The following is a 12,227-nucleotide window of genomic DNA, read 5'->3' as shown; positions in this document are numbered from 1 at the left end:
GCTGATTCTTTACACCTGCAGATCACCAACCTTATTAATGCACTTCCTTGCCTACGTACATGTACTGGAGGTGTGACATTAGCTGTGTGTTTCGTGTGGGTGGCGGGTGGCTGGAGGCTTGATGAAGAAATACGCTCAAGTAGTTAATATAAAGGGAATATGCCCGAGTTGGATTCTCAGAACCAAGCATGGACCTGCTCAAGGAGACCCCCCCCGCTTTACATCATGCTGCTGCAGAGAATAAAATGTATTGAAAATATTGACTATCCCAAGACTTGTGCACACCTGCTGTGTGGCAACTAAGTGAAATAATTTATCCAGCAGTGCTGTACAGGGATGGCATAATTAGGTTGGAATCTGATCTAGAAATGAGTCGTGAGCACAAGGACTTTCTGTGATTAGATGAACCTGGTCAAACTGCGGAGTAGACCTCATGGGCCGAATGGCCTATCTACTCCCACCACATGATTATTGGAGTGGCGTGGAATGATAGAGAAGTAATTGTAGTCGGATTCCACTTGGAACAAATGTTGACACTTGTGTATGACGCCATAAAGCTGCACATCTGCATTTCTTGAGGGCTATATCATTAAATTCATGAGTAGTTTTGGTTAACAGTAAAGCCACAGTGTATACGAAGTATGACTGCAACTTAAAAAGTATTCTTGGTTTTTAAAGCACATAAGGTTTCTGAGTTTCTTATCTAACATCAGTTCTTTTTGTATAGATTGATGAAGATCCTGATAGGATTTGTCAATTACTCTGATGAAACCAGTGGCAGCGCCATGAATATCCTCACCAACTTAATTTCAGAGCAAAAGTAATCTATTTTTTCACTTGATGCTTTACTTATCTTGTATTTTTCTGTACTATGTAATGTAACTCGGCCATTTTCATCAATTACATCAAAGAAGGAAACCATTGTCCTTTCACCTCAGACATTAGAGGTACAGCGTGTAAAAACGGGCACCATGGCCCATTGAGTCCACGCTGACCAGCGATTACCCTGCACACTAACAATCCGACACACTGGCACTATCCTACACACATGGGACAATTTACAATTTTACCAAAGCCAATTAACCTACAAATCAGCACGACTTTGGAATGTGGGAGGGAGAGTGTCACAGGGAGAACGTACAGACACCACCCATAGTCAGGATCAAACCGGGTCTCTGGCGCTGTAAGGCAGCAGCTCTACCTCTGCGCCACCGTGCCGCCCCAAAGTGACTCTCCCATCAAGTCTCTTGTGTTTTACACCGTCGACAAACAGATAATTCATCCCTTGTGATACATCTTCCTGAAATGAACATGAGACCCTGTTATCTCAAGCAATCAGATCCAGACTCATTATCAACAGCACCACAGGAATCATTCCAGCATTCATTTGGGTTATTTTCCAAGAGAACAAGAAATGAAGGGAATTCCTATACAGTGCAGTTGTCTAATACGACCCTGTCAGTAATGTAGGAAAAGCAACATATAGCATATATAACTAATTTGACTAACGTCTGCAACACAGAAGAAAATGGGAAACAAAAAAGGTTCAACAGGATGGAAGGAATGGGTGATAGTTTGAAGAAGGACCCATTCCTTCTATCCAGAGATGCTGCCATTTCCGCTGAGTTACTCCAGCATTTTCATGTGATAGTAGAGACATTCGGCCCATCAAGTCTACTCTGCCATTCACTTACGGCTGATCTATCTCTCCTTCCTAACCCCATTCTCCTGCCTTCTCCCCATAACCTCTGACACCTGTGTTATGTCTATTTTGGGTCTACCTTCGGTGTAAACCAGCATCTTCAGTTCCTTCTTAAACAAAATGGTTAAACGAGGTATACTCTGACAGTTTATAAAGACAGTTGGCTATTAACTCCTTTATTGAAAATGGTAAGAATGTGGAAAAAGATCTGAAGGTTTGTTCTAAGGTGATGTCGTTCCTGATTCTTCAAATTTTGATCATTAAAAGTGTGTCTAGAGTATAATCCTGATCTGACAGTTAGTTATTGGCATAGACATTGAACTTTGTTTACTAAGATGATAATGTTTTTAGTTTTTATGACAATAACAACTCGACTTTCCTCCCAATTAGGTTTAGAAAACATTGTCAGAATGATTTTGCAATTCACGTAATACCATCATTTGAAATCCTCCTGGTAAGGAATGAATTAGTACTGAGTTTCCCTCTGCACATATGGGTGGGTCTGCTGAAGGGGACATATGAGTTTTGCTTTTTATGTTCTTGCATGCTCTGCATGTTATCATTAAATCTTAGCAGAAATGCATTTTCCATAATTTTACTTCAAATGTTTGGTTTGATAATGCTAATGCATGTTTTAACTTTGCAGAAAAACTTGAAATTGGTGAATAAACAGACCCTTCCACAATGCATTTCAATCATAGGGAACTTGGCAACTGACAAGACAACTTCAAGGCAAATAGCAGGGCGAGAGGAATTTTGGGAGTCATGCCTAATTTGCATGGTATGTTTTTTTAGAATATGTAAATGTGCTTGTTTACCTTTAAATCTACTGATTTCCTATGTCAGAGTATGAATTGTGAGATTAATGAGTATACTTGCTGCATCAAGATCCATTACACACTCATCAGTGTGGGATACTGAATATTCTGAAATACTGAGTGTCAGATTAATGAGAATTGATTAAATATGTATTATTATTTTAGGAGCATTTTAATTTATTTGCTGCAACTCAAAGCCTCTGGAAAAATGTGGGGATGGGGTCGGGCTGATCTCGCAGACTGCAAATTAAGGATAGATAACGATGAGTGATTGTGGATATAATATCAAATGAATAACAGGTGGCTTGTTAGTTTATTGGCATTATGCAATGAATGGCAGCTTTGTCTCCGTGCTGAATTCTTAGTTCTGACACGGGTGACTTTACTATGATGCAGGTGAAAAAATGAGCATGGCAGAACCCAGGCCAATAGTTACCATGTGTGACTGGCTGGGTATTGTATGGTTATCCAGGGTGGTGATGTAATCGTGGCGAGGCTCCCAAAGTATGTAAGAAAAATTAGTCCAGTGTGGCAGATCACCGAATCAAGTTTGCATTTCTCGGTTTATGCTCTTGGGCATAAACCTGCCGAATCAAAGTTCTTCAACGAGAATGCTGGAGATTGCAACATTTATCATCATGTATAATACCCAGCTACTCTCAATTGCTTCTATGCAAAATCTTAACTGCCTAAGCCTACTGCCCCTCTCCCCCCCCCCCCCCCCCCCCCATCTTCCCCCCTTTTGACTTTAATACACGACCCTGTGAGTTGCCTCTTCTGAAATAACTCCAATCTTTTCTGACACTTGCAAATTGCAAGAATATTATTAATCAGTGTTTTCATGGAATTATTACAGGAAAACCCTGACAAACCATAATACAATTTGTCCAGAAATCCTGATGGTTTGGCCTGTGGTTCAACAGTTGCAGGTTCCCATGTGGGTCTCACAAACACGAGCTACCGTTCTACACTCCCTTTTCAGCTCACTGGGTTTGCTGGAAAATTATACTCAGTGTAACATCTTAAACATGTACTGGAATATAAATTACAATATCATCCATCAGTCTGTGCAATCTGCTCGTCCGATATCACAGGTCCTGAGCGTGCCTGATGAACATTTGCACTGTAGTTAGTTGTAGTGTGCACCAATGTCTAGCCAAGATCAAGACCGACATCATCTACAATGCTTGGATTCACTTTGAGTTTTGTTGGACGAGTTGTTGGAGGCTATAACAGGATTATATTTTGATGTGGGCTTTATAATTAAGGTAAATTGGTGTCACTGTATTTTATAAATAATTTTCTGATTGTTACATCTTAAATATTTGATGATCCCCATCATTCAGTAGGAAAGAGATTTAGAACCTTGTGTCACGGTGTCAGGACAACAACATAACCCATGACAACAGTGAAATTAAAGAGTTAGTTGTTGATCTAAGGAAGCAAGGGAGTGAACACAACCCTGTCCTCATCAATGGAGTTACTGTAGAGATGGTCAACAGCTTCAAGTTCTGAAGCAACCAAGTTACCAGCAACCTAACCTGGACTCTTCAGAATGAAGCAATAATCAAGAAAGTACATCTGCATATTTGCTTTCTTAGTTATCCAAGATGATTTAGTTTGTCCATGAAGATTCTCTGGAACTTCTGCAGATCTGCCACAGAAAGTATTCTCTTGGGATACATCTCAACTGCACTCCACTCTTGACCTCCTGAACCTGCAGAGCGAGTGTGGATACTCTTTCCGTTCCGCTGTTTCCATCCAGTCCATCGTCATGGTGCTCTGTATCAGGAAGGCTGAAGGTATTGTCAAGGAAGCCTGCCACTCTATCCATTTCCTTTTCTCTTCCCTACCTTCTGGGAGAAGATACTGCAGCTTGAAGACTTAAGAACAGCTTCTTCCTCAGAAGAAGGAACTGCAGATTCCAGTTCACACCGAAGATAGACACAAAATGCTGGAGTAACTTAGCAGGTCAGGCAGCATCTCTGGGGAGAAAGAATGGGTGACATTTCGGGTCAAGACCCTTCATCAATCTGATGAAAGGTCTTGACCCAAAATGTCACTTGTTCCATTTCTCCAATGGTGCTGCCTGACCCGCTGAGATCTTCCCCATATTCAGATTCCTAAAGCAAATACCTCTTTCACATCCACTCCCTAGAGGTGCTGCCACACATTCTTACTATTCTGCCTTATTCAGTTACACTTTTTTGCGGTAGTTGCGATTACGTTACAGTCTTGCACGATTGTGCTGTTTTGCACTAGTAGTCATTGTATTGTTGTATTTATCATTACTCTATGAGCACCCTGGTGTATTTGACAGTAAACTAACCCTGAATATGCAACAACATCTTTTAATTTACACAGGATGACACTATGATACCAAGCACCATGGCAGAGTTCAGAGATGTCCTGTACACCCTTCTGGGCCTGATGGTAAACCTATCCATAGAACAATGCAGCAGCATCCAGGTAGGAGGTTAATGACAGGAACAGCAAGAGTTCAATTTTAAGTAATATTTGCAATTTTCATTTTTGTTCTAATTATAGAAAGAGGCCTTTCAGCCCTTCAAGTCCATGCCTGTCCTTAGACCAATTCCACTGCCCCATTTTATTTATTTGTGACCTATTCTCTCACGCAGGCCCGTTAACAGCCCCTTGATGATCCTGCCACCCACCTATGCAAGGTGTAATGTACGGTAGTCAATTAACCTTGGAGGAACACAAAGGTAACCTAAGTGCCTGTGGAAGAAGATGCACATTTACTATACATAGCAGCAGAGATCTGTATTGAAGTTGTGTCACCAGAGCTGAGTTAGCAGCTTTACTAGCTGTGCCTTCATGTAGCTCCTCTCTGCTGCCATGTAGCATCACCAACTTGTCTCTAAAGGCAGCAGCTCCTGTTATAGCTCCGTGCTGTTATGCGTGTCGGCTTGTCTAACATTGCAATGCAAGGAAGTGGAGAGTGGCTTAGATGATATCCGCGCCCCATATCCACTCATGTAATACTCGGAGCAAGTTTCATCAGACAACTATATGATGAGAACATGCTGAGATCATCACATCCATCATTTATTGGAATTTGAATAGACATTCATTTCTCAGGATAATTGGTTCTTTAAGGTTCTAGGCAAGGCTGTTCCCTGCAGTGTTACTATGAGCTTTGCATCTCCCATTGCATGATTACATTTTGCCAGCAAACTTGAACTTTATAATTGCCACTATGGAAAATGGGAGAATCTGTACAACTTTATCGATAATCTGTCCATATACTGACAGGGGTACTAATTATGGAGCTACAGCCTGATTGAATAGATATATAAACAAGCAATGCTGGAAATATGGAAAAAGTCAATGTCTAGCAGCATCAGCGGAGAGAGAAACAGAGTCATTGCAATTTCATACATTTTTTAAGGGTTTTTTTTTCGATTTAATGTTCTAAATTATGGAAAAAGTAGAGCAATTATTTATTCTGTTCAAGAAGGAACTGCAGATGCTGGAAAATCGAAGGTAGTCAAAAATACTGGAGAAACTCAGCGGGTGAGGCAGCATCTATTATTTATTCACACGGTTAGACTGTTACCACAGCTCAACTGATAGAAGGGATCTTGAATTTTGGGTAAAGCTATGTTAATAGTATCTAGATTTTCCAAACTTATTGTGGGTTTATGTATTTTAAGGTAAAAACTCCAGCTATTACAGAAAGATGCATCTCTCTACTTGCCAGCACGGATGGTGGGATCCTAACAGTAAGTATGACCAACTCAAACTAGCTAATTAAATAGGGATTCATGTTGGTGAGGTCAAGGTGATTTAAGTGGCTTAATGAATCGGTTGTATCATGTTGCTTTTACATTTTACAGAGAACAGCGGGGCTTCTGAGTCGTGTGCTCCCGCAGTCTGAGGAAGCTGTGGAAAAGGCAGTAGAAGCCGGAATGGTGAAAACAATGCTCAGATTTATAAAAGTAAGAAGCACAGATATCCAAATGTTTAGTATACTGTACCCTACAAATGTCTTCAATGCCCTACAAAAGGGATGAGGGTAGAAATCCAGACGGCTGCTTGTTCTAATTACACAACAGTGCGGTACAGTACTGATGGCACAGCGACTCTGCAGACTTTAATTTCCAGTTAACCTGAGAGGAATGTGCATGATGGTAGCATCTGTGTAGCCTGCTGTAATTGCAATCACAGCAAAACACACAGCTGCTGCTACAATGCACATTCACTACATGCAATTGAGCAATAATTACTGCCATATTAGCTTGTGTTCCTCCTAACAATGTGAGACATATTAAAACAATTTTAAATTAAGATACAGAAAGGAGAATTCACAATTTTGCTGTTTCTACTAAATAATTGATCTAAAGGAGAACAATGAAAGTTCCAGTCTGGTATTTTGCTCCCCTGTTACCCTTGGGCAGGATGTGTGTGCTTGGGCATTGATGGGAATTAATGGCGGGTTTGCTGTTATTGCCTCTGCTTCCACAAGCTGCGTACACAGAGTGCTGGCGCCAGTAAAATTATACCTGAATATGAAGGACGTCTTTTTTAGGAAGTGGAAAATTAGGAAATGAGAAAATGATTACTTCATAAGTGATGGGAGCAGAATTGGGCCATTTGGCCCATCAAGTCTACTCCGCCATTCAATCATGACTGATCTATATCTCCCTCCTAATCCCATTCTCCCGCCCTCTCCCATAACCCCTGACACCGTACTAATCAAGAACGTACCTATCTCTGCCTTAAAAATATCCATTGACGGCCTCCACAGCCTTCTAGGGCTTGTTGAAGCTTTCAACCACCTTATGTGATCCCCACTGTGTGTAAGTTTATATTTGTTTCAGGCAGATGGGAAGACAACCACACCATACGCAACAAAGACCTTGGCAATCTGTAGCAGTAGAAGTGAAGAAGCTCGAGAGCAGATTGTCAGATGTGATAAAAGTATGTGATAATTAGCTTCTGAATTAAGCAATCATTTAGAATTAACTTGTCATTGATCATCAACAGTGCAGGCATCACTCAGCAGAGTGCCCATGCCGCACTATCTAATTAAATTCATTAATGATTACACAGTGTAGCTGGAAAATTTCCATCACTGATAGCAAATAATTCTTGATTATTTATATATATATATGTGTATATATAGTGCCATTATTAATGAGTTATTGCCTAATTTTGATTTAAAAATAAACACAAGAAATTAGATATAAAAACATTATGAAGGAGGAAGAAAAGTTACACCTAAACGATAAAGATAGCTTGCTTGTAGCATAATCTTATTTGTTGTGGTTGGAACTGGTAACATTTACAGATACTCATTCCTTGTGCCCTTGGCAAGCAATGATGGCTTTGCAGGCACGGCCATTATGGCTGCATTCCATGTAGCAGTGATGCTGCATCGATTTTGAATCCGTTATGATGAAATAATTGCAAATGTTGTCCCAGCAGAATAGTGTGTGACTGGTAGGTTAATATTTTAGTTGTATTTCAATTATTTCTCATGGTGCTGACGCACCTGATGTGCATTTGATGTGTTTAATGCTTTTTGTAGCACAGCATGTACTTGAAAGTAATAACGGCATATATTTAAGCTAACTCCCAACATTTTGTAACAAAAGCTGCATCCACAATTGTTGTCAAAGGCTCAGGATGGTGCTGAGAAACTTCTCGATGTCATATTTCTCACCTTCACTTTGATCGATGTTCATGTTCCCCCCTGTTGGTGTGTGCTTCAAACACTGCTGTTTCCTGTGTATTAGTTTCCTGTGTATTATGATGTGTAAACAGCAGTTTTCCTTTTGACTTGCCTTGACTTTTGAAATTATTTTTAATCTACTCACCTGTGCTATTATAAATCTGTTAATTCAAGACTGGTGCTGATGGAAACAATTCTTTGTTTTATCTGACTAATTTGTTGGTAAATTGTGTAAATTCACATTTGCTATATTTTTTGTTTTTGTGCATTATTCCCTGGCCAGAGTTCAGTGTTCTCAGGAAGCTGCTGTCTTTAGATGATGAGCAAGTGGTGGGCAATGCTGCTCTTTGCCTTTCACACTGTGTTGAGATCCCAGGAGCTGCTGCATCTCTGCTCAAAACTGACATTGTCAGAATGTTGTTGAAGCATGCTGGTGGTGATGCAAATGAAACCTCCCTTCAACAGAATGCAGCAATTGCTCTGAGTAAACTGTGCTTGGCGGAACCCAGGTAAGACCTCATTTTAATTCACAACATAACAAGATTATTGGATGCCTGCAGTTTATTGCAACCTGTAGAATATATGGAATTGATAGGTTTTGACTTTAGAAAATTCTCAGGTACAGGACCTACTTGAACCTTGGGCGAAATTCTGCAGCTGCTTCACTTTGTTTTAATAAATGCAGGAATATGTCCTTGAGTCAAAATAGTCTCTGCAGATGTTTATTGGCAACAGGTATTTCCTCTCATCTTGATCTATATAGTAGTAACATCTTTAGTGCTAGCCCTCAGAGCATTGACTCATTATCACCATGGCCCTCCAGCCTGAACACTGAACACTATGCTCTGTACTTTAACTGTGCTCTGCTGTTCTGGTAACTTGGTGAGAATCCGTGCTCTCAGAGCAGTAAATTGGATCAGTAAGGAGAGGCTTATGTGAGGGTTGGTCTTGGGCGGGCTGGAGCGAGAGATGCCGCTACTAGGGCTGAGATGTGGAGCTTGGAGCTGCAGCCTGACTAGCAGAGATAGTGTAGGCCAGGGCAGAGACTGGCAGCATCAGCTCTCTGTGTTATACGTTGCCCTTTGCATGATGTTTGTAGCTGCTGTCGATCCTGTTCTTTGTTTGGTCACATGACTTTCGACAGTCCACAGCTTTCATTACGGCAGTGGCTGACTGGTGATTGCTGGCCACCATTTCAAATGTTGGATGAAGTTCCTAGGTTAGGAAGAGCTGTGAACCCAAAGAAGGAGGGGTTGAGGCAACTGCTTCTATCACGATACAAGATACATTTAATTGTCATTTGGACCCCTTGAGGTCCAAACGAAATGCCATGGTGCAAATCACCATCATGCAAATCACCCCTTTGATTCCATTACAATTAATCTACAATTTGAGAGCGAGAAGGAGAAATCGGAAGTGTCAGTATTACAGTTGAGCAAAGGGGACGATGGAGCCATGTGGGAGGAGCTGGCCAAAGTTGACTGGAAAGAGCCCCTAGTAGGGATGACAGTGGAACAGCAATGGCAGGTATTTCTGGAATAATACAGAAGTTGCAGGATCAGTTCATTCCAAAGAGGAAGAAAGATTCTTAGAGGTGAAGAGCAGACCATGGCTGACAAGGGAAGTCAAGGACAGTATAAAAATAAAAGAGAAGTATAACATAGCAAAGATGAGTGGGAAGTCAGAGGATTGGGAAACTTTTAAAGAGCAACAGAAAATAATTAAATAAGCATTACGGAGAGAAATGATGAGGTACGAAGGTGAGCTAGCCATGAATATAAATGAGGATAGTAAAAGCTTCTTTTGGTATGTGAAGAAGTAAAAATAGTTAAGACAAACGTGGGTCCCGTGATGACAGAAACAGGTGAATTTATTATGGGGAACAAGGAAATGGCAGACGGGTTGAATATGTACTTTGGTTCTGTATTCACTAAGGAAGACACAAACAATCTCCCAGATGAGGGTACTGATTGTGGATGATCAGCCATGATCGCAGTGAATGGCGGTGCTGGCTTGAAGGGCCGAATGGCCTACTACTGCACCTATTGTCTATTGTGCTGTTGTTCCTGGGGTTGAATCCTGAGTGTTCACTGAGGTGCCCATGTATATGAAGAGAGTACAGATGTTTATGTGTCTGCATTGCTTGAATCATGCATCATCCCAAACCCTAGAGGTTCATCTGACCTCTCTCATAGTGTAAAAGTCCTGAAGTTGCTAACTTCTCATGAGAATTAACACTCGTTAAAAATGGCCAAGTGAGCTCTCTTTCTGAATGTGTTTGTAACATTTCTCTTGCTGTACTCAGGCATAAGACTGAACTCCGTCAACTCCATGGATTGGAAATTCTGTCGTCCTGCATGAAGTACAACAAGTGAGGGTGTAATGCTGCCTGGAGCAAGAGGTGCCAGACCCTGGGATCTGGAACAAACAACAAATCGCTCAAAGAACTCAGCAGGTCAAGCGGCATCTGCGGAGACAAAGCGATGGTCGACATTTTTAGTGGAGACCCTGCACCAGGAATGAAGAGTGTAGAGAGGAGATAACCAATAAGTCGCCTGTCTCACTTCTACATACTCAATATCTTTCCTCTACAATCTTCCGTCCTTCATGCAGTGTCTCAATCCAAAAGGTCAACCATTCCCTGTAATGCTACCATCTGTGGCTCAGGGATTATAAAGTCAACAGTAATGCCTTGTGTGAAATTATCTAGAGACCGATAGTTTTACAGATGTTTACATGTAATTTTTTACAATTTAAAAAGTCACAGTTAAGCTTTATAATCTTCCTTATTTTTGATGTGTTATCATCTCATTTTATTATATTCTGGCCTTGTCGTTCATGCCCCTCTCTGTAGAAATGAGTTTAATTATTCATTGAATTATTTGTGCTGTTCCTTTCAATGACCTTTCCTTGTAACTTAATTCCGCAAGTCTGGCTAAATGCTTAATGCTATTTTACTATAAAAGTTAATCCCTTTAAAAGAAGATTTACAGTTCCATCAAAAAGAGAATGATAAAAAGATGATGCATTCAGAGTCAGCATGCTTGGATTTGCAACAGTGTTTGATAAAACATGACCAAGTACTGAAGTGCAGATTAGTACAAACTAACATTAGGTGGTCTACCCCCAGGATTAATACAGGATATTTTAATGTTATAAAATTACTGTAAGCTTCCATCAGTCATGTACCTCCGTTGAGAAATGTAATTTCTGCAGTTCTTTGTATTTTCTATTTGGAACATTTTAGTAAACTTCATATTTTCGATATTAACTATTAGTATTTTTACAACCTGTTAATGTTTACTATTTTATGGTGATTTCCATCTCAATTCAACTCAAGACAAAGGACATTCTCCATTTAACTAGCTAACTCAATAAATATTTTGGAACAAATTTTATTTTGACTATTTAAGATAATTTGTATTTGCAAAATAAATATGGCCTATTGTTTATTTTTCAAATTACCACAGGTGATTAAAGTGTTCCACTGTCATGGTTATTTAAAAAACAGTAATTAGTGTTTATTGAGTTCCAATAAATCACACATAGTATTGAATGTCCAATTATTGGTGGTGATGCTGTTTACGTCATCGGGTGACACCGTGAGCAACAGCCTCGCCAGCAGCGTGTTCATCCTTTCGACTTTATTTGTTTTTTAGTATGTCTAAATGTGTCTAGATGTATGTTTTAGTGTGGGGGTTGGTGGGGGGGGGGGAAATAGGGAGAAGCCGTGGCTTGGCCTGAAGAAAGTGCTCCGATCGCCAGCCTGCCGACTATAACATCGTGAAGCCACGGTCTCCAGCAAGAAAGTGGCAGATTCATGAACTCCAAGCCGCGGAGTGGGTGTTCCGATCCGTCTCAATAATAGACAATAGGTGCAGGAGTAGAGGCCATTTGGCCCTTCGAGCCAGCACCGCCATTCAACGTGATCATAGCTGATCATCCCCAATCAGTAGCCCGTTCTTGCCTTCTCCCAATATCCCCTGACCCCACTATTTTTAAGAGCCCT

At 40.6% G+C, this 12,227-nt stretch overlaps 1 protein-coding gene across 1 annotated transcript in view; it reads left to right on the top strand.

Moving 5' to 3' along the window:
• Positions 1-11,774, top strand: part of ttc12 (tetratricopeptide repeat domain 12) — a 30,937-nt gene extending 19,163 nt beyond the window's left edge. The window contains 9 exon segments of the mRNA XM_055660486.1: positions 728-820; positions 2,093-2,156; positions 2,349-2,483; positions 4,885-4,989; positions 6,198-6,266; positions 6,381-6,482; positions 7,365-7,464; positions 8,502-8,727; positions 10,524-11,774. Of these exon segments, the coding sequence (XP_055516461.1) occupies positions 728-820; positions 2,093-2,156; positions 2,349-2,483; positions 4,885-4,989; positions 6,198-6,266; positions 6,381-6,482; positions 7,365-7,464; positions 8,502-8,727; positions 10,524-10,593 (964 nt within the window). The 3' untranslated portion in view covers positions 10,594-11,774.
• Positions 11,775-12,227: the final 453 nt, after the last annotated feature.

Source organism: Leucoraja erinacea, chromosome 32 (genome assembly GCF_028641065.1).
Source record: "Leucoraja erinacea ecotype New England chromosome 32, Leri_hhj_1, whole genome shotgun sequence".
Lineage (NCBI taxonomy): Eukaryota > Metazoa > Chordata > Chondrichthyes > Rajiformes > Rajidae > Leucoraja > Leucoraja erinaceus.
Note: the sequence above shows the minus strand (reverse complement) of the source record. Positions and strands in the feature narration are given on the sequence as shown.